The 25,727-nt window shown below is 38.0% G+C and overlaps 1 protein-coding gene across 1 annotated transcript in view; it reads right to left on the bottom strand.

Annotated features, from left to right (window-relative positions):
• Positions 1 to 15,902, bottom strand: part of LOC139745280 (alkaline phosphatase-like) — a 28,196-nt gene extending 12,294 nt beyond the window's left edge. The window contains exons 1-3 of the mRNA XM_071655680.1: positions 15,845 to 15,902; positions 10,715 to 10,935; positions 8,549 to 8,735 (exon numbers count right to left, since the gene is read on the bottom strand). Of these exons, the coding sequence (XP_071511781.1) occupies positions 8,549 to 8,735; positions 10,715 to 10,935; positions 15,845 to 15,902 (466 nt within the window). The remainder of the gene's footprint in view (positions 1 to 8,548; positions 8,736 to 10,714; positions 10,936 to 15,844) is intronic.
• Between the last annotated feature and the right edge of the window lie 9,825 nt (positions 15,903 to 25,727).

Here is a 25,727-nt window from a genome sequence, read left to right as displayed (position 1 = left end):
TGTACGAGACATGAACTAAACATGTGCAAAATATGGGGGTGATAGGGCGTGTTTTTCTTGAGTTATTGCAAAGAAAGTTGCAGAAAGAAAGAAATATCTCAATACATAGAAGATAAGCTTTAAATTCAACCAATTTTTTATCGTAATCCCGACATCGTATGAAAAAACGAAGGCAACAAAACGATAGCGCAAAGTCTCAGCTACAACATATTAAAATCTGGGAGAAATTCACGGAAGGGTAAGTGAGCTAGTGCTCGATAAAGACAATCATGTCAATTTTCACATTAAAGAAAATTCCCTCCCATAGAGATAACACGTCATCACGAAGATACAAAAAGAAGTACATATAACCTTTGACCTCAATTTGCACAGACAAGATGGCATCTGAGTAAAAAGTAGTTATTTTGTGAAATGATCCTTGTAACATGGTCTTTGCATGTGCAAAATATGGGACAGATAGGACATGTATTTACTAAGATACAGGATGAAACACTTATGACCTTTGACCCTAATTTACATACCCAAGATGGTGTCTGATCAAGTAGTTGTTATTTTATGAAATAATTCACGTGACATGAACTAAACATGTGCAAAATATAGAAGTGATAGAGGCTGTTTTTCTTGAGTTATTGCAAAGAAAGTTGCAGAAAGAAAGAAATATCTCAATACATCGAAGATAAGCCTGAATTTCAACCCAATTTTTTGACGTGATTCTGACATCGTATGAAAAAACAAAGGGCACACTTACGGTAGCGTAAAGTCTCAGCTACAACATATTAAAATCTGGGAGAAATTTACCGAAGCTTAAGTGAGCTAGTGCTCGATAAAGATAGTCATGTCAATTTTCATTTCCAGAAAAACTGCACTCCCATAGAGATAACACGTAAACTGGTCAAATTTGACAAGATTACTTTCAATCCATTTTTACGAGGTGATACCGTTATCCAATCAAATTATTGTAATTTCATGTTTCAAAGAACATTAAATAAGCTACCTCATACTGAAATCTGGGTGAAAATTGACAAAGGACTAGTGAGATACGCTCGAATGAACTTGAAATTTGATGACGTCATTTTGAAAATTTACTTTTTTTACTTTATTAAGAAATTTGATATCTTTTAATCGTTTTGTCAGCATTGCCACCCCATGAAATGACATGTACAACTCATCAGCTTTCAAAATATGTACAGAAAATGGGGGGTCACCGTCCATCCTGACGAGTAAAATCGGATTTAAGATTGTCATTTTTTTGGCATAGTTGCACTGTATATCGCCATTGACGCGCGCGCGGAATTTCAACTTTGACGGCCCCGTATGACGTCATATTGAGTCGGATTGACTTGAAACTTGGTAGACATATTCCTTGACATTTCAGGCAGCCGATAAGTGTGAAAAAACGGGAAATTTCTATTGCATATGAGCTGTGCGTGCGTATATGAGCGCGCGCGTACGCGTCCGTCCAAATTTTTCAATTTTTCAAAAAATGCTCCAAATGGTCTGAAACGTGTGCAAAAAAAATTTGAGCTCGATTTGAGCATACAAATATTTCAACGCGCGCGTACGCGCACGTTTTAAGGTATAGATGAATTTTGAGAATATGAGTAGAATGCACCTGACCTGAAATATATGTGACGTAAATTTCATTGAAAAAATCCATTCCATTAATGAGATATGATTGAGAATGTGTTTTCATATAATGACGTCATAGTGACGTCACGGTCGACTGATCACCATGATTTTAGTTCGATTGCCGTCTTTGGGAGACGATACATATATGGTATAAGTTTGACATTGAAAGGCAATGCACTTTCTGAGCTAACCTCTGCACAAATTTTGTCCAGAAACAAAGAAAGAAAGATTCCGTACAGATACAGAAGGTGATCCGAGAGGATACTCGGATCACCTAAATATTGGCAGGAGTGAGCCTCGAACCAGGGACCTTAGGATTACGAGTCGGATGCGCTACGCAATGACCTATTTCATTCTCCATAGGCCCTGTGTATTAAGCAAAATGACGCTGCATCGAAGCCTCGTGCCATTTTCAACCAAGTTTTTCGACGTGATGCCGACATCGTATGAAAAAATGGAGGGCACACTTACGATAGCCCAAAGTCTCAGCTACAATATACTAAAATCTGGGAGAAATTCACCGAAGCATAAGTGAGCTAGTGCTCGAAAAAGAGAGTCATGTCAATTTTCACTGCCAGAAAAACTGCTCTCCCATAGAGATAACACGTAAACTGGTCAAATTTGACAATATTACTTTCAATCTATTTTTACGAGGTGATGCCGTCCTCCAATCAAAATGTTGTTATTATATTAATGAAAAATCATTTAATAAGCTACAACATACTGAAATCTGGGTGTAAATTGGCAAAGGATAAGTGAGAGACGCTCGAGTGAACTTGAAATTTGATGACGTCATTTTGAAAATTTACTTTTTTTACTTTATTAAGAAATTTGATATCTTTTAATCATTTTGCCAGCATCGCCAACCCATGAAATAACATATCCAACTCATCAGCTTTCAGAATATGTAAAGAAAATGGGGGGTTACCGTCCATCCTAACGAGTAAAATCGGATTTAAAATTGGCGTTTTTTTGGCATCGTTGCACTGTATATCGCCATTGACGCGCGCGCGGAATTTCAACTTTGACGGGCCCGTATGACGTCATATTGAGTCGGATTGACTTGAAACTTGGTAGAAATATTCCTTGACATTTCAGGCATCCGATAAATGTAAAAAAACGGGAAATTTCCATTGCATATGAGCTGTGTGTGCGAATATGTGCGCGCGCGTACGCGTCCGTCCAATTTTTTCAATTTTTCAAAAAATGTTCCAAATGGTCTGAAACGTGTGCAAAAAAAATTTGAGCTCGATTTGAGAATACAAATATTTCAACGCGCGCGTACGCGCACGTTTTAAGAGAAAATATGAATTTTGAGAACATGAGTAGAATGCGCATAACTTGATTTATATGTGACGTAAATTTCATTGCAAAATTCCATTCCATTAATGAGATATGAATGAAAATGTGTTTTCATATAATGACGTCATAGTGACGTCACGGTCGACTGATCACTATGATTTTACTTGATCTGCCGTCTTTGGGACATGATACATATATGGTATAAGTTTGACATTGAAAGGCAATGCACTTTCTGAGCTAACCGCTGCACAAATTTTGGTTAGAAATAAAGGAAAATAAAAAGAAGAACAAAGAATCAGTACAGATACAGAAGGTGATCCGAGAGGATACTCGGATCACCTAAGAAGAAAGAATCCGTACAGATACAATAGGTGATGCGAGAGGATACTCGGATCACCTAACGAGACATGAACTAAACATGTGCAAAATATGGGGGTGATAGGGCGTGTTTTTCTTGAGTTATTGCAAAGAAAGTTGCAGAAAGAAAGAAATATCTCAATACATAGAAGATAAGCTTTAATTTCAACCAATTTTTTATCGTAATTCCGACATCGTATGAAAAAACGAAGGAAATGAAACGATAGCGCAAAGTCTCAGCTACAATATATTAAAATCTGGGAGAAATTCACCGAAGGGTAAGTGAGCTAGTGCTCGATAAAGACAATCATGTCAATTTTCACATTAAAGAAAATTCCCTCCCATAGAGATAACACGTCATAACGAAGATACAAAAAGAAGTACATATGACCTTTGACCTCAATTTGCACAGACAAGATGGCATCTGAGTAAAAAGTGATTATTTTGTGAAATGATCCTTGTAACATGGTCTTTGCGTGTGCAAAATATGGGAAAGATAAGACATGTATTCACTAAGATACAGGGTGAAACACCTATGACCTTTGACCCTAATTTACATACCCAAGATGGTGTCCGATCAAGTAGCTGTTATTTTATGAAATAATTCACGTGACATGAAGTAAACATGTGCAAAATATAGAAGTGATAGAGGCCGTTTTTCTTGAGTTATTGCAAAGAAAGTTGCAGAAAGAAAGAAATATCTCAATACATCGAAGATAAGCCTGAATTTCAACCCAATTTTTTGACGTGATTTTGACATCGTATGAAAAAACAAAGGGCACACTTACGGTAGCGTAAAGTCTCAGCTACAACATATTAAAATCTGGGAGAAATTTACCGAAGGGTAAGTGAGCTAGTGCTCGATAAAGATAGTCATGTCAATTTTCATTTCCAGAAAAACTGCACTCCCGTAGAGATAACACGTAAACTGGTCAAATTTGACAAGATTACTTTCAATCCATTTTTACGAGGTGATACCGTTATCCAATCAAAACTTTGTAATTTTCTGTTTGTAAGAACATTAAATAAGCTACAATATACTGAAATCTGGGTGAAAATTGACAAAGGACTAGTGAGATATGCTCGAATAAACTTGAAATTTGATGACGTCATTTTGAAAATTCACTTTTTTTACTTTATTAAGAAATTTGATATCTTTTAATCATTTTGTCAGCATTACCACCCCATGAAATGACATGTACAACTCATCAGCTTTCAAAATGTGTAAAGAAAATGGGGGGTCACCGTCCATCCTGACGAGTAAAATCGGATTTAAAATTGGCGGTTTTTTTGCATAGTTGCACTGTATATCGCCATTGACGCGCGCGCGGAATTTAAACTTTGATTGGCCCGTATGACGTCATATTGAGTCGGATCGACTTGAAACTTGGTAGAAATATTCCTTGACATTTCAGACATTCGATCCGTGCGATAAAACGGGAAATTTCTATTGCATATGAGCTGTGCGTGCGTATATGCGCGCGCGCGTACGCGTCCGTCGATTTTTTTTGAAATGCTGTAAATGACCTGAAACGTGTGCAAAACAATTTTGAGGTTGATTAGAGCATGTTTAAATTTCAACGCGCGCGTACGCGCTCGTTTACTATGAACGTGACCAAATTTTATGAAATATATCAATAGACCTTGACTTTAACTATTTGATATCTTAATTTCATTCAAAAATTCCGTTCCATTAATGAGATATTGATGTAAACGTGATTTCAGATAATGACGTCATAATGACGTCACGGTCAACTGATCACATTGATACACTAGATCTGTCGTCCATAGGACATGATACATACATGGTATAAGTTTGAAAGTGATAGGTGGGGGACTTTTTGAGTTAACCGCTGCACAAGATTTGAGGAGAAAGAAATAAAGAAGAAGAAGAAAGAATCCGTACAGATACAATAGGTGATCCGAGAGGATACTCGGATCACCTAATAAAAAGGGTCCAGGACTAGACTACTCTGGTGGCGGCAGAGGTTACGAGACCTATGGTGACCGTTGCAGTGGCGTATCTAGGGAAAACGGCGCCCGGGGCAAGCGCGAAAATTGCGCCCCTAATTTCTGAAAAAGTGTTCAACCCCAACCCCATCCCGGTAGGGACTTTTAGAAAAAAGGTTCACATATGCTTTTTCAAGCACTTAAAAGGGGTCTTTTAAGGGTGATTTAAATGTAATAAATTTAGATAAATATTGGCGAGCGAGCGCAGCGAGCGAGCCGAAAATTTTTGTATATTTCGCGTCATCATCACGTTTGGTTCTTATCTTCTTTTCTTTTTCTTTTTTTGATAAATTGCGGCGAGCGAGCCGAAAATTTTTGTGTTTTAGCTTACAATACATGGAATTCTTGTCATTTTTTGCTTATCAAATCTTACAATTCTAATCAAGATATTGTGACGGCCTTATAGATAACGATTTATACCAACAAACTTAGGACTTGAAAAAATACTCCAAATTAGTACGCACGAGTGAGCCGAAATTCGTATATTTCCGCGCCATCATCACGTTTTGTTCTTATCTTCTTTTTTGATAAATTTTGGCGAGCGAGCGCAGCGAGCGAGCCGAAAATTTTTGTATTTCAGCTTACAACACATGGAATTCTTGCCATTTTTTGCTTATTAAATCTCGCAATTCTAATCAAGATATAGTGACGGCCTTATAGATAACGATTTATACCAACAAACTGAGGACTTGATAAAAAATACTTTATTACGCGCGAGTGAGCCGAAATTTGTATATTTCCGCGTCATCATTACGTTTTGTTCTTATCTTGTTTGATTTTTTTGGCGCCCCCCCCGTAATGTTCGACACCTTTGGTGCCCTCGTTTGATCCAGTAGGCGATCGCTTCAGAACGAAAGAAATAAAATTGCAGCCGCTGCTCCGTGTAACATTTTGCCTTCTAACAATGGCATGTGTGAACACAATATACATTGTCATTTTGTCCGCGTTATCGTCACGTTTTGTTCTTATCTTCTTTTCTATACATTTTGTCGAGCGAGCGCAGCGAGCGAGCCTAAATTTCAGCTTACAAAACATGGCATTCTTGTGTGAACACAATTAACATTGTCATTTTTTGTTTTTATCTTGTTTGATTTGGTTTTCTTCCCCCCCCCCCCCCGTCCGGGCGAGGTTTTTTTTTTTTTCTTCTTCTTCTTCTTCTTCTTTTTTCGTTTTTTTCGTTTTCGGCGCCCCCAAGGAGTGGCGCCCGGGGCACGTGCCCCCTTGCCCCCCCCCCCCCCCCCTTAGATACGCCACTGGACCGTTGCTATTGGGTATGAGGATTGCAGTGGTGAGGGAAAGGGTGACTGTGATAGTGACCATGGAAATGCCGTTCGTCTATATCATGGAGGAAGTGGTAATGGTTTCAGTCTGTTCCATGTTGGGAATGGTAATGGTGTTAGTTTCTATCATTGTGGGAAGGGTAATGGTGTTAGTCTGTATCAAAGTGGGAATGGTAATGGTGTTAGTCTGTATCACGGTGGGAATGGTAATGGTGTTAGTCTGTATCAAAGTGGGAATGATAATGGTTTTAGTCTGTAAGTGGGATTGGTAATGGTGTTAGTCTGTATCATGGTGGGAATGGTAATGGTGTTAATCTGTATCACGGTGGGAATGGTAATGGTGTTAATCTGTATCACGGTGGGAATGGTAATGGTTTCAGTCTGTATCACGGTGGGAATGGTAATGGTGTTAGTCTGTATCACGGTGGGAATGGTAATGGTTTCAGTCTGTATCACGGTGGGAATGGTAATGGTGTTAATCTGTATCACGGTGGGAATGGTAATGGTGTTAATCTGTATCATGGTGGGAATGGTAATGGTGTTAATCTGTATCACGGTGGGAATGGTAATGGTGTTAATCTGTATCACGATGGGAATGGTAATGGTGTTAGTCTGTATCACGGTGGGAATGGTAATGGTTTCAGTCTGTATCACGGTGGGAATGCTGATGGTGTTACTCTGTATCACGGTGAGAATGGTAATGGTGTTAGTCTGTATTACGGTAGGAATGGTAATGCTTTCAGTCTGTATCATGGTGGGAATGGTAATGGTGTTAGTCTGTTTCACGTTGGGAATAGTAATGGTGTTAGTCTGTATTAAAGTGGGAATGGTAATGGTGTTAAACTGTATCACGGTGGGAATGGTAATGGTGTTAGTCTGTATTACAGTGGGAATGGTAATGATGTTAGTCTGTAATACGGTGGGAATGGTAATGGTGTTAGTTTGTATCACGGTGGGAATGGTAATGGTGTTAGTCTGTATCAAAGTGGGAATGGTAATGGTGTAAGTCTGTATTACGGTGGGAATGGTAATGGTGTTAGTGTGTATCACGGTGGTAATGGTAATGGTGTTAGTCTGTATCAAAGTGGGAATGGTAATGGTGTTAGTCTGTATCACGGTGGGAATGGTAATGGTGTTAGTGTGTATCACGGTGGTAATGGTAATGGTGTTAGTCTGTATCAAAGTGGGAATGGTAATGGTGTTAGTCTGTATCACGGTGGGAATGGTAATGGTGTGTTAGTATGTATCACGGTGGTAATGGTGATGGTGTTAGTCTGCATTAAAGCGGGAATGGTAATGGTGTTAGTGTGTATCACGGTGGTAATGGCAATGGTGTTAGTCTGCATTAAAGCGGGAATGGTAATGGTGTTAGTGTGTATCACGGTGGTAATGGTAATGGTGTTAGTCTGCATTAAAGCGGGAATGGTAATGGTGTTAGTGTGTATCACGGTGGTAACGGTAATGGTGTTAATCTGTATTAAAGTGGGAAAGGTAATGATGTTAGTCTGTATCATGGTGGGAATGGTAATGGTGCTAGTCTGTATTAAAGTGGGAATGGTAATGGTGTATAGTCTGTATTGTAGTGGGAATGGTAATGGTGTATAGTCTGTATTGTAGTGGGATCCGAGTGTTATTGGTATTCGTCTGGAGTGGACCGCGCGTGGTGGGAATATGGTAATGGTTTTTGTCTGGACCATTATGGGAATTTGCAATGAATAATGGTGTTAGTCAGTACCACGATTGGAACAGCGAATTGTTGACCATAGAATGATGGGAATTTTAAAGAATAATGCTGTTAATCTCGACTATAGTGGGAATGGTAATGGTGATAGACGACAGCAATGGTGTTTGGTAGCCATGAACAGGTAGTGATCGTGAAAACTAAATCATTTAAAGGTAAACTCGTCGCAATTTCTCGTTGTGAATGTAATTTTGACTAAAGTCTAGAGCCGGGTTAATGTTGACAATACCTTCCATGTGTGCCAGAACGAGCAATGAGTCAAGTTGTCCTCCTTCGACTCCTTCAGATATGCTGCTGCACTGTCCGCGCTGTACCCGGTCATCCACCCCGACCGTGCCAAACTTAGATTTCACTCCAGTAACGATGGCCGTAGCAGTGCTGGCCGAGTCTGGCACCTGGTGGTTGGTGTTGTAAGTCTGTTGGACAGACATGGATTACAAATACACCATGTATCACTAGGAAAAATGCTTTTCATATATAGAGAATTCTCAAACGCCGCCTTTGTGTTTCCCTTTGATATTTCTTTACTTTGTTTGTTTCTGCCTTGTTTTGTTTATGTGTTATTTGTAGATATCATCAGGGAGGTGCAGCCCTGACTGGTCTATGGACTTTGCTTCTTCCGCCACACTTGATTCAAACGTAATCAGTGCATGTGTGTATTGCATATTAAAGTATGATACACTGTCTTGTTGTATTGTATGCTTTTTATAAAGTTTTATTATTCTTTTTCACTAAAGTTGTACAAATACTACAGTAAAAGTGAATGATAAATGAAATGAAACTTATCAATGAGTCAAGAGAATTATGCCATTCTGAGAGCTAGCTGTACAGAGTAGCGTACCCTAGATTTACAAGAGAAATAGAATCACTGGCGAAAAAGCACTATACTGTAAATTGTACCACTCACATACCATCCTGTATACCATACAATCAAAGCTGCTCATTATCCCTGTGGGAACGGCAAACGCCTCCCTGCCCTGCCTTACTTGTTCGATGACAATAAGTACACAACGCAAATACTTAGTAGACGGCATAATGTTATAACTACACAAAAGTCGCGCAATATTAGGATGATGATATCCACCCACAGCGTCAGCTTGGCAAGGCAGCGGAAGATTTTCAAGTCTTTCAAAAAATCACTCCAAGACATCCAAGGAAGTTGAAAGCTGTAAAGCCAAAATATATAGAAAGTTGCTCCCTTCGATCTCTTTCTTCTTTTATATTCTTTCGTCTCTCTCTAAGGTTTATCGGTTTGTGCGCATACGCTTGTGGTGTGTGTGTGTGTGTGTGTGTGTGCGTGTGTGTGTGTGTTGACTTCTTTCCTCGGGAGCTACCCCAACAAGCATCTGCTTTTCTGGATGTGGCTCCTCACATTATCTTGTTTTGCCAAGTGTGACCGCGGCTGTAAACTCTTCTTTATACTTTTTATTCTCTATTCGGGTTTTTGACACTTGGCTACTATTGCCTGAGGTGTGGATGTATGTGAAAAAGAGCCTGATAATGAATTAAATTCAAATAAAAATATCATTATGAATTTTTCAGTTGTAATTTGTAGTAAACCTTATAAATGAAATGCAACGAAATTGTGTCAGTGTAGACGTGAAGTGGTGCGGAGATGGGAGTGCTTTAAGAGTTCGCAGAAAATGTATGTCGACAACTGATCTGACGAAGTTCGCTGCTTAATTCGTGGGGCACACGCAACACATGTCGGGATCTTTTCGGGGATTCATAAAGACTTTGCGAACACTGTCCATGTCTTGAGTAGGTCTTGCGCATATGACGAAGCTCTTAATTTTTTCGAGAACAAATCTCAAGCAAGTCACGAACTGGGATTCTGGAAAAATTCGCGATTTTTTAAAAACTAAAAACGATGCCAGCGAACATTTGACTATACTCTTTCGAAACCCCGCACCGGTTCGGCGAGCCTTTGCAGACTAAACTTCATATGTTGGACGTTGCCATTTTGTTCGTCTTCGCGTCCTCCGCGAATGATTCGCCTGCTGAAACCAGGTACGTGGAAGAGAGACAACCTCTCTGTTGAAACAGCTCTTTCAAAATGAATGCGAATTCGACGCGGTTTGACCTACAACAGTGTGATATATGGTGGAGGAAGATTTTGAAATGATTGCACACACACAAACACAAACAGACACTAATAGCAAATGATTTGACAAATTGATATCTTTTACCGTTTGGCTTTCAATTAGTTTGGAAGATATATGGAAAATTAAACTAAAAATATCAATTACATGTCAAGATTCTCAGTATTTCATGAACACCTCTTTAACTGTCTATAAAACAAACAAACAAACAAACAAACACATAAACGCAACATGCATTTCAATGCTTCACTGATTCTCTTTCATGACTCTACTCGAATGACGTTTGTCTGTACCTTCATCAGGCCGACGTTTGGAAAGGTCTCCCAAGAGAGAACATCGTCTTCCCCGGAACGTCCGGCGAGCTGTCCTCGGTAGATGCGGGAGGCGGTGATCGTGGCTGTGTTCATCCCGTCACCAATGAATAGCACGACATTCTTGGCAACTCCTTGATTCTGGTCCACCGCCAAGACGCGATCTAGGGTGTCCTGACCAACTCTGTTCCAATAAGCCGCATCTGATTATCCAAAAAAAAAAAAAATAATAATAATACACATTACACTCTGGTTGTGTTTTGTTTGTTTGTTTGCTTGCTTGCTTGCCTGTTTGTTTGTTCTGTTCTGCTCTGTTCTTTTCCCGTCAATACGGTGATACTGAAAAAAAGAATGGGTAAAGTTTTGTTGTTGTTGTTGTTATTATTATTGCTCTTGTTCTTGTTCTTCTTGTTGTTTTCCTTTACCATTGTGAGATTTCACATGCTTTCTCTCACATTCTAGTTTGTATGACTACAATATACTCACACGCACTGAAAACAGGAAAGAAAGGCAAATAGCAGCCTGAAATAAATCAAAAGAAATGCAATCCTCAACAAAAGGTTTTTCTGATCTTTAGTTGGCCATGGAAAAATAGGCAACCGGTTGCTGACTGGTTGCCAACTTCTTTGGGGCTGGTTTTCAGTGATTTCTGGCTTTTCGCATGAACTTTGAATTGTAATGGTCCTCATTACGTCGTCGACCAGATGCTGACCAGTCGTCGACCAGTTGCCGATAATTTGCAAGCCTTCCTGCGAGCAGTTTTCCACTTTACCGTGAGTTACGTGACAATGCACAACAGTCGACTGCTTGCATGCCCATTGTGACTATCTTTCAATAGTGGAGTCAATCGCTTGGTTAATAACACGATCAGCTTTGACCCTCGATCTGGTCATGGACCTTCCCTGTCCTGTAGGTCCATGATCTGGTGAAAGCGAGAGATTGAGACTGACGGTGAATGTGGGGATATTGAGACCCATGGGGTAAGTAAACGATGGCGATGTTAGCACCCCGAGCGAGATACCTAACCATTTTTTTTCCAGATATTTTGTCGGTCATTACATCGAGTTTATCTAGGTGGGTCTTTGGTAGTGTATGAATTGTAAGCAAAAAACGGATAGAATTTAGCAGGTAACGTGAATAGATGGCAACCTTAAACTCCGGACGGACAGATGTTTCCTCAATTCTTTGCAGCTTGACCATGATTTACTTCGGCTGGTTTGCCACTACAACAAATATGGGAACCCAGGGATTTATGAGGTTTTTCTATGATTGAACGAATACGTTCAGTGCCGATTGAATTCTCAACCTCTTTCGGGACACCACCACAGACAGAGAAACTGCATCATTTGGAAGGATTTAGTTCGAGTCTCATTGATGCTGTGTATGAGTGCAACTGGTCAATTATTTTTTGATGTTGTACTTTGTTGTTCGTAACGGATACTTTCCCTATTGTAGTTTACTGTCCCTATGAGTTCAATCATTTGATCTGTGACCAAAGAATAGTTTTCAGCAATGTCAGGAAATAGAAGTGTAATACATAGAATAAAGTATTCACCAGTATTTTTGGGTGATTAAAAATGGTGACGTTTCTTTCTTAAACTATTGGTCATACCTGCCTTGCTTTGTGCCCCCACCAGAATCGCCCGAATGTCACCAGGTGGACATGTGCACTGCCATATGGACGAGTCTCGTCTGTCCATGGATTTTGAAATTATTATACTCTAATGTTTTCCATTAATTGTGATTCGAACTTGGTATGACATCGTGCTATTCGAGCAGAGACTCCAACTCTCCCGCTTTCAACGGGAGATCTCCCACAGAAAGCCCGTTTTTGCGAAGTCTCCTCTTCTCCCGCTTGAGATTTAATTTCTCCCGCTTAAAATGATTTCTTACTCAGTGTCATCGCATTTTGAAAAATAACCATTAGATAGCACAATATAACATCTAGAACCCTAGAGCTGGACCCTGGCCACAACATCAAGTTGGAGTCTCCCGTTTGCTATGGGTTTCATGCGGGAGAATCTCCCGATCAGGAGGTGCTTGGGGTTTGAGTCTCTGTTCGAGTGTCTGACGAATAAGGTACACATGGATGGTTCGTCACCTCAGGTGGTGCCAAACAATATTACTTGTTTCAGTTGGACACAAGTATACGAATTGGTAGAGAAGGGTCATTAGTCTGAAGCAATTAATCTTTCAATCCAGGCTTGTTTGGCTGACTCACATAAAGAGTTATTGATTAGTTCATAATGGTCTCAAACTTAATGAGGACATAAGACTGAGGTTCTTCATTTCACAAGTAAATTGATTTAGTGTGATAGGGTTGCTGGCATCTTATTTGGTAACACTCTGATACAGACTGTTGACTCTACCAGGGACCTTGGTGTTAGACTGGATAAACATTTGACATTGTCGAATCATGTGAATCAAATTTTGCAAAGCGGCTTCGTTTGCTTTACACAGGATTGAAGTGATTCCTACTTTTCTTTCTAAAATGTTAAGAGAGAGACTTGTTCATGCTCACAAGTCTCCCCTTGACTTTTGCAGTGGTATGTCATATGGTCTACCGAACAATAACATCCCAGAGTTGCAACGAATACAAACTCAGCGGCTAGATTGATGATTTGTGCTCAACTTATTGAGCACATAAATTCAGTTTTAAGACAATTACATTGGCTGTCGGTGAAGCAGGAGCTTGATTTAAAAATTTTAACCATGGCGTTCAAGTGCTTGCAAGATCCAAGTCCTGCTTATCTACCGCAGTTTATAACAAAATATCTCATCATTTCTTTCATCCACCCCCACAATATCAAGCAATCAAGGTATTTCCAGCTGGTGGCGCACAGTAATGGAACAAATCACCTGCGCAGCCACTATCTCTATCATTTTCAGATGAAAAACAAGCCAAACAGCTTTAGTTCTAAAATGTGAGGAAGGGATAGAAACAATCAACGTACGGGTGTTAATCAGGATAATCGATGTTAATCATGTTATAGATTGTTAAATACGAGTACACAAAATGTGAACAATACATTTTACTTATATCTAAAAAAAAAAAAAAATCTAGAATAAACCATGCACAAGATCAATAATAATTAGTTGATTCAAGAAACTGGAAAACAATCTTATACTGTTGCGACGTTTCGCAAATTATCAATTGGCTTCTTCGGGCGAATGATGCTCTCAATGATGGAGTGAGTGTTTTTTTTTTTCCAGTTTCTTGATTCAACTAATTGTTAATCTTGTACTTCGACTGGATGAATGAGCAAATATTTACATCAGTCTAAAGCATCTACAGTTATCGCTAATTGAGAAAAAATAGCGATGCTTCCTCATATTTATGCCATTTTTTTTTTTGGGTAGGATGTTTTGTGATACAACTGAACTATGCTTATCTCAAACATTTTTTTTTCAAAAATCACTATTCCCAATGGTAAACAGTGGCTTCAAGCAGGCCGATACAGCACTGTACAATATGAGTCTAAGAGTCTTTTGAAAACGTATATTTCTTCAACTTGTCAATGGATTTGACTCTGTACTATAAACTGTATGTCAAAGTTTTGTCACTTTTCATCTAGCCTTGTTTCCCCATCTCTCTCTGTCCCTTCCCTCTCTCTCATGTCCATTTTCCTTATTTCTGTATATTCATTCCAGCATAGCGATATTAATTCACTTTGTGTGATATGCGCTGCATGTAAACATGGTGTATCATTGTGGTGGGAAGGAACTTTGAATAAACAAAGTCATGCAATATTGGTTTAGTATGACAGGAAATGAAACGTATATCGCTTATTTTTCACTAAAACTATTTAGTGGCAAGGTTCATTAGATCAAAACATTTTTTCTTTTAAACCCTGGTTGGCATGCAGGTTAAACCTACAAGATTCTGCCAACAAAACACAGATGGCGTATTCGACAAAGCGGACTTAACGTGCTTAAGGCACTTTTAACCAGTGGGAACGGTGATTTAAAAAAAAAAAAATGTTTTGATTACTGGTATCACATTCGTTGCGTATGTGTAGGTCAGTTGTATCACAAAACATTCTACCGTATAAAAATTTTGCAATAAAGCCTGAAATATAAGGAGATATCACTATTTATCTCATTAATCCATAAATGTAGACGGTTTTGTCTAGACCCAATTTTATTAAAGCTATCGTTTACATTCTTAAGATTTAACAATATTTAACATAACTTATAGTGAGTAGATTCTTACACTGGTTGTTCCAATCTCTCATTCACATTTTAGAACTATTTTGAAGCTGTTTTTCTTTCGTTTACAAATGGTAAATTATGCCTTTAATGAATTACAAAGACTATCTGTTACATTTTAAGGTGTAGTAATCAGATAAACCATGCACAGTTTGGTTGTATAGACGAAGATACACACTGTTACACGATGGCTTCATAACTGTGTAACGTAATGACCAGATTCTGTGATATTAGTTTTAGCTATGTACTGTCATAAACAATCTTTTATTATCATGCTTGATAGCGTGGTGCCATTCATAATGGTACGAGTGACCATTCAATAAAGCAGAGAATTTGACATATTGAGAAAAAGCTAGATCTAATCATAGTAAAATTGCATCATATAATCTGCCATATGGCTACATGAGAACGAATGAGTTAACACGGTAACAACTACATGGTCACAGAGAAATGATACTACTTACAAATTTGTACTCTGCGATGGTTTCAACATCGATGTTCAATGGACTGATAAATTAAAGGTCGGTTGACTTTCTACAAAATGACATCAATGCGTCTGACTTTAATAGGAAATATCATCCGTGCTTATCATGCTTATAAATGATTGCCGTTGAAGTTGATAAGGATAGTCAAATACCAACTTAATGCAGGATCTACAACCAGAAAGCGCTTAAGTTTATAATAATATTGTCTTGACATAAAGAAAAAAAAATGGGTAAGTCTAATTTCCTCAGAGTTATAGAAGTCTCATCGAGTTTTTCCGAATCCGATAACATTGTTTCTTTTCGTTCAGAAATACAACCTTCTCGATTCTTAACATCAGAAAGGAAAACTACCGTTGATAGACAATTATACTAGATGTTTAATATACACAGGAAGAGACAACGATATATGAAGTCATACCTTGGGCTGTGGCTACGACAGAGAGGTAGGCGACAGTCAAGAGGACGAAGCAAAACATTTTTCTTTCTTGTGAGTCTGTCCGCCTCAAACGCGACACTGGATATGAGAGTGCGCCTACCTGGCAGGTATATCTTATATGCAGTGGTTCCAGCCCGTCATGACGTCACAACCTGCTACCCTAGTCCCCAGGGCAGTAGTTTTTTTTTCTTTCTTATTTATGTGTTTGCCATAAATAGTCCTTCCAACATTGTTGAATAACATTGTAGCACTACCAAGGGAGTGGTATCTGGGTAGATTTGTTCCTCGTTATCTCTTTCTTTCTTTCTTTCTTTCTTTCTTTCTTTCTTTCTTTCTTTCTTTCTTTCTTTCTTTCTTTCTTTGCAGGCTTGTTCCAATTCCTGTCTATTTGTGGTTTCCTTGTCCTTTTTTTCCCTCTATAGTCTTTGTTGAATGTCCCACTTCGTTGGAACAGGGTGTTCAGTTCGACTTTGTAGTCGAAGTAAGAAACAAGGGTATTCTTGACATCGTATGGCACACACACACACACACACACGCACACACACACACACACACACTTTGCACACACATGAATGGATTTCACTCCATTTGGCTAGATAAAGCGTTTTTACGCACCCTTCTCGAAATAAGAGAAATTATCCCCCCCCCAAATAAAAAGGAAAAAAGGGCAGGCGTGTGAATTCTATCGGGCAGTAAGCTCCAGATCATTCTGTAGACTTGAACAGGGGTACATCTTACGATTACATTAACGAAAATGTAGACAGCCAGATTAATCAATTAAGACAATAAAGACATTATTTATCATTTACGGATAAAACGAACACCCAGCTTCAGTGCTTCAAAGATAGTTCTAAAATGTGATAAGGAATAGCAACAAACCAATGTGAAAATGTAAATCAGTACAATCAATAAGTTTTATTAGATACAAAAACAAAAATGTTAACGATAGATAATATCATAATTTTTTTTTTAGAATAAACCGTCTACAGTTATGGTTTATTGAAAAAATACCGATATCTTCTTATATTTCAGACTTTATTGCCAAGATTTTACAGGATGCTTTGTGATACAACTGACCTATACATATATATGCATCAATGTGATAACTCAGCATTTTTTTTTTTAAATCACTACACCCAATGGTAAACAGTACCTTTAATCAATGAATATAATCATAATCATCACAGGAAGGTCACCATAAACTCGTTGGGGATCATGTGGCGTACAGATGACAACGAAATGTGACACCATCTGCTGTCTATATTGAGGGACATGGGTATCGCTGAGAAGACTGCATGTGAAGCGTGTCTTTGAATCTATCTCAAAGGCGCCATCTCACATTAAGGGGACACGCGTTGAAATTAATAAAATGAAATAGTTAAGAAAATATAAACAATGTTCACCATATCATCAAAGATTATGCGTAGCCTATATATCATGTCACCCATAGTAACTATAAGGATTATCCTCACTCTATACACTTATATATATTGTGTTAGAAAAAAATACACATATATATACATATATGTGTGTATATATATATATATATATATATATATGTGTGTGTGTGTGTGTGTGTATTCTTGAATTCTACTATTTTTTGAAGCACTAAAGCTTAGTGTTCGTTTCATCTGTGAATGATAAATAATGCCCTTAATGTCGTGACTTATAGTACATATGAATTAAATATATATATATATATATATATATATATATATATATATATATGTATATATATATATATATATATGTATATATATATATATATATATATATATATATATATATATATATATAAGTAACAAAGCTGCAACAAAGTTCATGCTGTATTCACCAACGGTTTATTTCTTCACACAAATTTTCGAGCTTCTCGCCGCCCTTTCTCAAGTGTTGATACTTGAAAGGGCGACGAGACGCTCGAAAATTTGTGTGAAGAAATAAACCGTTGGTGAATACAGCATGAACTTTGTTGCAGCTTTGTTACTTATCTTTTTATCTTGCCAACACATGGACTACCTTATCAACATATATATATATATATATATATATATATATATATATATATATAGGCCTATATACAATGAAAGCAGGCAACTACATCTCACAACACGTACACGTGTTTTGAATAATGAAACGGTAAACAGTTGCAAACATGCCATGAATATCATTGCTGAGAGAAATTGTGCTCGCCACTCTTTGCCTGTATCACATGTAGGTCTCTTGACACAGGTCAAGCTGCCTGAAAATGAATGATCAATGCAATAATCATACATTTGTATAGTGCTCTTACAATCTGTTAAGTAGTGCTGTTTCAGAGAAAGCTACGTCCCGACAGCACCTATTCGCATCTTCCGCCCAACATGATGCTGCCACTTTGAGTTATTATATCATTACTTCTTGCACGTATTTACCGGGGTTTCTGAAAGTACATGTATGTATATATATCGCTGTGATGTTTTCATCGCAGATATTGTGTGCATTGCGACTCATCATAATATAGCCGTAAAGCCACTGACGCCGAAGCAAAGTTGAAACACCCACAGAACGAAAAAATAAAAACCCAACACAACAGCAACACGTACTGTTACTTTGTCTAGCAGGCTACAAAAGCATGTTTTGCCTGACATGCCTGATGTGTTCCGAAAGCACGGAAATCTTTCACTCTTTAGAGATTTTGACCCTTCGTCACATTGCTGAGCGTTGCATTGTATGCATACATTTTTTTTTTAATTCTTTGAGATGAATGCTAAATACCACAAATTCATTCCATTTACCCTTAGAAGATGATATGCAATGATCTTTTGTAATCCAAAGCCAGACGCTCATAAGCCAGGATGGAAGTGGGTCGGGTTGATATTTGTGTAATCACATTTTTTTTTTCTAATCAAGGTAAAGTAGCACGACGACTAAGCTGGGATGTGTACAAGTCTGCATGTTCTATAGTAAGACTGACAAATGTTAATAGTGCCAAAAGTTTAACAAATCATCGGACATTGATTATAATTAGAAAATGATTTCCCTGCAGAATTCCATAAGCTTTCACGTAATAGTTATAGGTGGCAACGACACACGCAAATCAGACAAAGAGATAATGGCATAATCTCATAACCCCCCACCCTGGTCTGGTCTGTACAGAAAAAAAAAATCATGAAACTATAATTATATGATTTTTCGCCATTATTTTGGCAACCTAAACCTCCTTCCCCAAGATAATTCAGTGTTACCAGGTCATTTCAAGATTATGGTAACTTGACAAGAGGAGTGGAACTTAAATTCTTGTTCATTTCGAGTCAGAAAAAGGAGACTTATGTATAGTGGTGGCTAATGTCCTTGTGTCAAAAGTATCTAAATGTACATAATGCGAAACTTTTGAAATGATGACATCACCACCCCTCAAGTTTCCATCATATGGTTGCTACTAATGTTATCACTGTCTCTAAATCACTTGGGACCCTTTACTCTGTATATAACTTCATTATATTCTTATTTTTCCGTCAAATTTTGACGAAACCCATACTATCCTTCCTCAAGTCAACTTGAACAAGACCTACAGAATTCCAAATTTACAATCAAAATACTGAACTCATCGAATACAAGCAGCCATGATTGCGTCGATGAAAGGAGGTACATGTATCAGTCGTGCGAGAATTAACTCATGTCACAAAATTGCCTTACTAGACGATCGAATTTCAATTTAGGAGATGTTCACAAGCTATATTTGAGTAGGTCTCTTGTCTACATTTTTGCACTTATCATGGTACTTCAAGAGTACATGCATCTTTTTATTTCAATATCGAAATATGCATTTTGGTGGGCGTCCCGGACACACTGCTTAAATCAAGGATTACACGTTCTGTTATTTCATTTGACAATACCTGAAATACAAATATATCGCAATTACTACCACCATCCCCCCCCCCGAACTAATCTATTATACCGATCATGAACATAACTTTTCCTGCGAGTGAGTGCTGCAGCAGGCATTCTTAGGATATATAATATTTTTAGTTTAGTTTTGGTGTATTGAGACTTTGATATTGATAGAGATTTCCCTAAAGTCTCTGCATAGAATTATTTTGATCTTTATGATGCACTTTATTCCTGTGTCTGTTTGGTTGTAGTTTGTGATGTGCGTGTGTGTGTGTGTGTGGTGTTTTTTTTTTTTTTTTTTTTTTTTTTTTTTTGGGGGGGGTCTCCTTATGGATAAGATATTGTAGTATAGCAGCAGAAGTAATGGTCATTACCATGCTACTAACATGATTAACAACAGACATCATCGGGAAACATGCAAATCAGTCTGCAGTGAAGGTGCATTCCAATTCCATCTTTTGTAATCATGATAGTATTTTACCAGTGATTGATAGATGATGTCATTGACAGAATATTGTCTTGGCAGGTTCTTTGTTTGGGGGTGTATTCAAGTAATCTGAAGAAAAATAGGAAAAGTTGTTATAAAATATAAGACACGTATGTAGATATATTTGGCCAAGTATGTCATGATGTCGGAATCGTGAACCAACACTAGTCAACGTGCTTTCAAACATTGCATAGTTCCTTTAATGTGTCGGGAGTTGAGAATGCATATAGAATATTGGGGCAGCATCATGTGATGGAAAATGATGCCATTTGAAACAAATCACAAGATTTACCGACATCAAGAATCGTCTCAAGTGGAATGGCACGTGATCAACTGTACTGACATTAAAGGTCCTGTTTATCATTTGGAGCAGCGATTTAAAAATATTCGAGCTACCACATTTTGAAGCATGTGTAGGTTGAATGGTAAAGCATCCTCCCGTTAGTCCCGTCGTGCCCGTGTAAAAGTTTTACAAAAAAAAAACATTAAAGATGCATGCAAATAATACTAATGTGACTCTAAAAAATGATATCATTATTACTTGAATATGGGGTACATCAAATCAAGCAGAAATGATAAACAAAAACCAGCAGCAGCGAAGGCTTACATAAAATCTTATAGAAAACAAGATATTAAAACCAAAACAAAACTTCAGTACAATCACCTGTAAACCTTGTACACATCCCACAACGCACCATATGCACTGCCTCAAATAACAACAAAAGGAAATGTAAATCATCAATATCCATTATCTCCAAAGCAATCATTCAGTGAAATCTAATAATTATGACAAAATAGACCATTTTTACATCAAGATATAAAAACTAAAACATCTCCAACAATATTGTTACTATAGCTCACATGCACCATGCCTCAAGAGTAGGCCTATAGGTGAATAAGGTCTTCTTAACAACGAAAACTTTGAATGACACAATAAAACAAATCGATGTATAAGTCCGAAACAATACCTTATAAAATGCAAGTTTTGATATTTCTCAACTGATCATTTTTAGATATCATAATCATGAAATAAAGATCCCAACAACTGGTTATCTTCACTGCTTACTGTGTAATAAAACCATTCAGTCAATAACAAAAAATTAGAAATTAAAGATAAAGGGGGTAGACAGGCCACGCGTATAAACCATGCACCAATATAGGCTAACACTAAATTTAACAATGTGTGTACACGATAGATCATTCAGCTCTCGTGAGGTGACGAGTCAGCTATAATGAGATCGAATTCTGCTAACTTGAAAATTACGTATAATTTTACGACATTATTATGTTCAATGCTTTCTCAGTATGTGTGGATAACCATTATGCTCATGGGAGAGGCAGGTCTTGAGCGGTTAGGTAGACCTGTGGAGGCAGTTTGCTTTGGCGTATAATTTACTCCGCTGTTTATTGAATTTATCTTTATTTTATTCATTCTCCACTCATGTGAAGGATTGTCTTTCTGCCATAGTTAGGACTGATTTTCAAAGGGGTCCTGTGTATTATATCAATACACATCTGAGCTTATATATATCTGGGCTATAGTGTTAAGATCAAAGTCCATTACTATTGCTAGCCTTCCCTATAATGTGCTATCTGTGCTAACGGATTCAATTGTTATATTGCTAAATCGCCTCTCCCGCTACGATTCATTACAATCTTTAGTAATGTTAAAGTGGCTTTCGATTGTCTGCCATATTACCCTCTTACTGTCTATGAGGAAGGGAGGAATCGCAGTCAGAGAAAACAATCAGAGGTAAAATACTGTAAGAGTGCAGAAGGAAGGGCACTGATGTCATGAAAAAATGCCACTCTTAAAATGATTGCCTGTATACTGATGAATTAGATTCGTACGTTCTTCCAGTCTGCATGCCGTGGAGTACCAACTTCTCAGCAATATCGATACCACTCTGATTTCAGTCAGTATCGCTGTTGGAAAAGAGTCCTACACGATTTGGATGTTCCCTAATAGAACTTTCTCTGGAGTTGCTTTACTCATGATAATCAGTCATGACACTAAACTTGACATCGGGTATAAAAAGGAACTCATGTGCCTCTGTGTGCACGTGTGTGTTTGTGTGTGTGTGGTTGTGGTTGTTGTTGTTGTTGTTGTTGTTGTTGTTGTTGTTGTTGTTTGTGTTTTTTAACCATAGGGGCACGTCTAAAGATTTAAGTTACACTTTCAGCATGAAATACCAGGATAGTGAAGTATAACGTAATGACTTCCCCTAAGTATTTCATAAATTCTTATGATCATTGCCTACGTCTTTATGTGGTTGTGTTGTGGATTTCTTAATAGACCTACAAATGAACACGGTGAAAACCGTTTATGTGTTGCGTCACAAATGTGGAGATAGAAAAAAAGTGATACAGTATCACTGGTGTAAGGTCAAATTTTTCATAGTTTTACTTTCACTGAAAAGTGCGGCGCTTGCCTTGTCCAGTTGGATTTGATCCAAATGTTAGGATGTACTCGCACTCTTGACCCCCCCCCCCCAAAAAAAAAATATAATAAAAACAAAAACAAAAACAAAAACCATTGCAAAAGCGGTCTTGACTTCCCGTTATCAATATTAGGTGACGACGGTGACTATCTATACTTTATTAAGACAACATCATAACAATATGCACTTAGAACCTAACCGGGCTATTCCTTGTGTTATGATTTACAACAAAAAGTCACAAAAAGCTTAGTTAGCAAAGTGGGAGTGAGATCGCTGAATTACACATCAAGAGTCCTACAGGAAGATTTTGTACAGCAGAGAGAAATCTGTACAGAGTATGCATGGGTAGATGGAAATCGTATTGAGGAACACATGGGAGTTATTATGAGCAGACTTTAATGTAAGGCACTGCAAGGTGAAATGGGATCAGCAACATGGGGAGGAAAAACAAAGTCTGTGAAAACATGAGATAGACTTTTCTGAACTTTTCATAAATAACAGAGGGTTTTTTTTTCTTATTCTTATTCTTATTCTCATTCTTCTCCTCACACGGGAACAGGATGTACTTACTGGGATAAGAAACACTACCAAACCTGTTTGGGTGTAATTGTTGGCAACACACACGCAAAAAGTACACAGGGGTGATCGTATTTTCATCCGTGAAAGATAAAATCATTAACTCAAAGAGTGTCCCTGAGTTGGAAAAATTCAGTCATACACTAATATCTAGATCTGCTTCATCTCCTCCGTTCCCTACTGTCATCACTGTGGATGGTGATGGTATGGTCAACACTGTTATCTCAAAACATGTATAGAGTGAGAAGCTTTTAAAGAGTGGTAATAACAAAAAGAATACTCCCAAATTACACTGATAAGTGTGTAGGTCTTGAATTTTCACACTAGTCGACAGGCACTATGAAATGTATATCGATAAGGCGTCGATCGCACAAATTAGATATTTTCATGTGGATATTCTCACTCTGTGATTCATGTTGCTCAAGCTCTCAACAAACAACATGTATGCACGTGAGCAGCGTTCACGTTCGCGATTGCACAGCTTCGATTGTTCGATCATTTCGAAAAAGCAACACAAGGAATACACTCACACAAAAAAGTGTGTTTATGCGGTTCACCTGGGAATGATCTTCGTAAGCGCCAAGATATGAAAATAATTTCTAAGGAGGAAATTGACAAACAATGAGGAACATATTTGAGGTATACCTCATTGGTGCTCCTCCTTGTCACATGACTTCTTAATTTTCAGGGTACTGATACATTTTCTAATCGCTTTGGTTTTGAGTTCCGATGAATGACGAACATTCATTTCTTACTATATACAAACACTCATCTACATCTTTCTTTAAATCTGGTATTTCTTGCTGCTTCAACTACACCCGTTCTGCAGCCCCCTCCATTTCCCCTTTAACTAACAGTGACGCATTTTTCTCACTTTCTCACTTTGTTTTTGTTTGGGCTGGGTTTTTTGTCAATTCTTTTATGCCACTGTATGATAAAGGCAAGTTATTGCAACAAAACTCACCGCTTTTTGAATATGAATGATTCCTTTGAATGGGATATTTCGTCAAAAATGATTATAAACAGTTCGTTTCCTCATTCTTATAGGCACATCATTAACGATGTTTAGTTGAAATTGCAATTATGGGGCTTTTTTTCTCGAAAGCGTGAATTTTTAATGCAACCGGGAAATCAAAAATGTGTGAGTAATCGTACGTTGTTTTTATATGAGTTTTTCTTCTCCAGAAAAAGGGAGAATAACACGCGGGTCATTGCTTGATAACTGCACGATTTTCAGATTGCTGCCGCGACCAGACGGTTGCACGATTACAGCCAAACTCGGCTAAACAACGTTTCTCCCTCGCAAATTTGATCATCCAGTAGAAAGATATCATAGTCATACTTACCTGCCAATTTTCACACGATTATTAAGGCATCTAAACAGTTAAATGTTACATTAAATCATTTCATTTTTGTTCGTTTGTTTTTTGTTCTGTTTTGTTTTGTTTTTGTTTTTTAGTTTCAGTACGTAGTATTTGAAGCACCTGATATCATACATGCCAATTTTCAAGCAATCATCGTGGTTATCAAGAAACAATCACAGTCACTCAAAGTGCTGTATTATAGTTAAAACCATTGCGATGAAAATAATGTTTGCTTTCCGTTCTCCCTGGACTGCAATCCTACAATGGCGTTCATCATGAGACTATAAGAGCTGTAAGTCAGATTGGGTTACAGGCATACATTACACAACTCAAAATTGGACAATCCTGAGGCTTAAAATCAGTACATTTTTGTCAAGAACTTAAGAGGCGAAGATGCAATCAGGTTATAAATCAAATGATAAATGCATGGATATATACTTGGTGTATAATAGAAATGAGAAACCTGGCAACGCTGGAGTCGTAATAATGTTGGGGCCATTTGATATTGCAGTGGCAACACATAAGAGGCAATCCTGCATACATTTACGGAGGTTCAAGAGTCACAGTTTTATTCACTTTGATCCCATGTTAGATGCCGCCTTTTTTTTTTTTAAACAGAACCACACAAAATAATGATGGTCCTTTTGGCGCACCATAAGAAAACCGGACCGTTGTCGTTATACTGTGCTCGGTGTACCCAGGGAGGTGGAAGAGGGTGGTGTATAAGCCGACCGAATACTGCAGGATGCAGACAGATACACAGGATTCACCTATTCACTTGTATTCTTAAAGCTTATTCGTCACTCGCTTACATTCTTTGGTGATGTTTTCGTCAGTACCACCTGTATGATAACTTTGCGAATCGCTTTACAAACCCAAGGCTTCATCACAGATCCAAAGATCTCAAATCCCTTCACCCCATCACAGCAGACTCCTCACACCGGCTCCTCCCGACTCATCTCAACCCTACACCCTTACTTCCATTTCTAGGAGCCTGTATCAGGGGCGGATCCAGGAATTCTGTAAAAAGGGGGGGGGGGCGTGACTAATATGTCTGGTGCCACTTCCGGGTTTCATTTCGTTTTTTCTTCTTATTTCTTTTTTTTTAACGAAAAACAAAGGGGGGA

The sequence above is a fragment of the Diadema antillarum genome, unplaced genomic scaffold (genome assembly GCF_040938485.1).
Source record: "Diadema antillarum isolate AM-2024a unplaced genomic scaffold, OU_Dant_1.0 seq00001249_RagTag, whole genome shotgun sequence".
In the NCBI taxonomy this organism is placed as follows: Eukaryota; Metazoa; Echinodermata; class Echinoidea; order Diadematoida; family Diadematidae; genus Diadema; species Diadema antillarum.
This window is presented reverse-complemented; position numbering and strand designations above follow the sequence as displayed.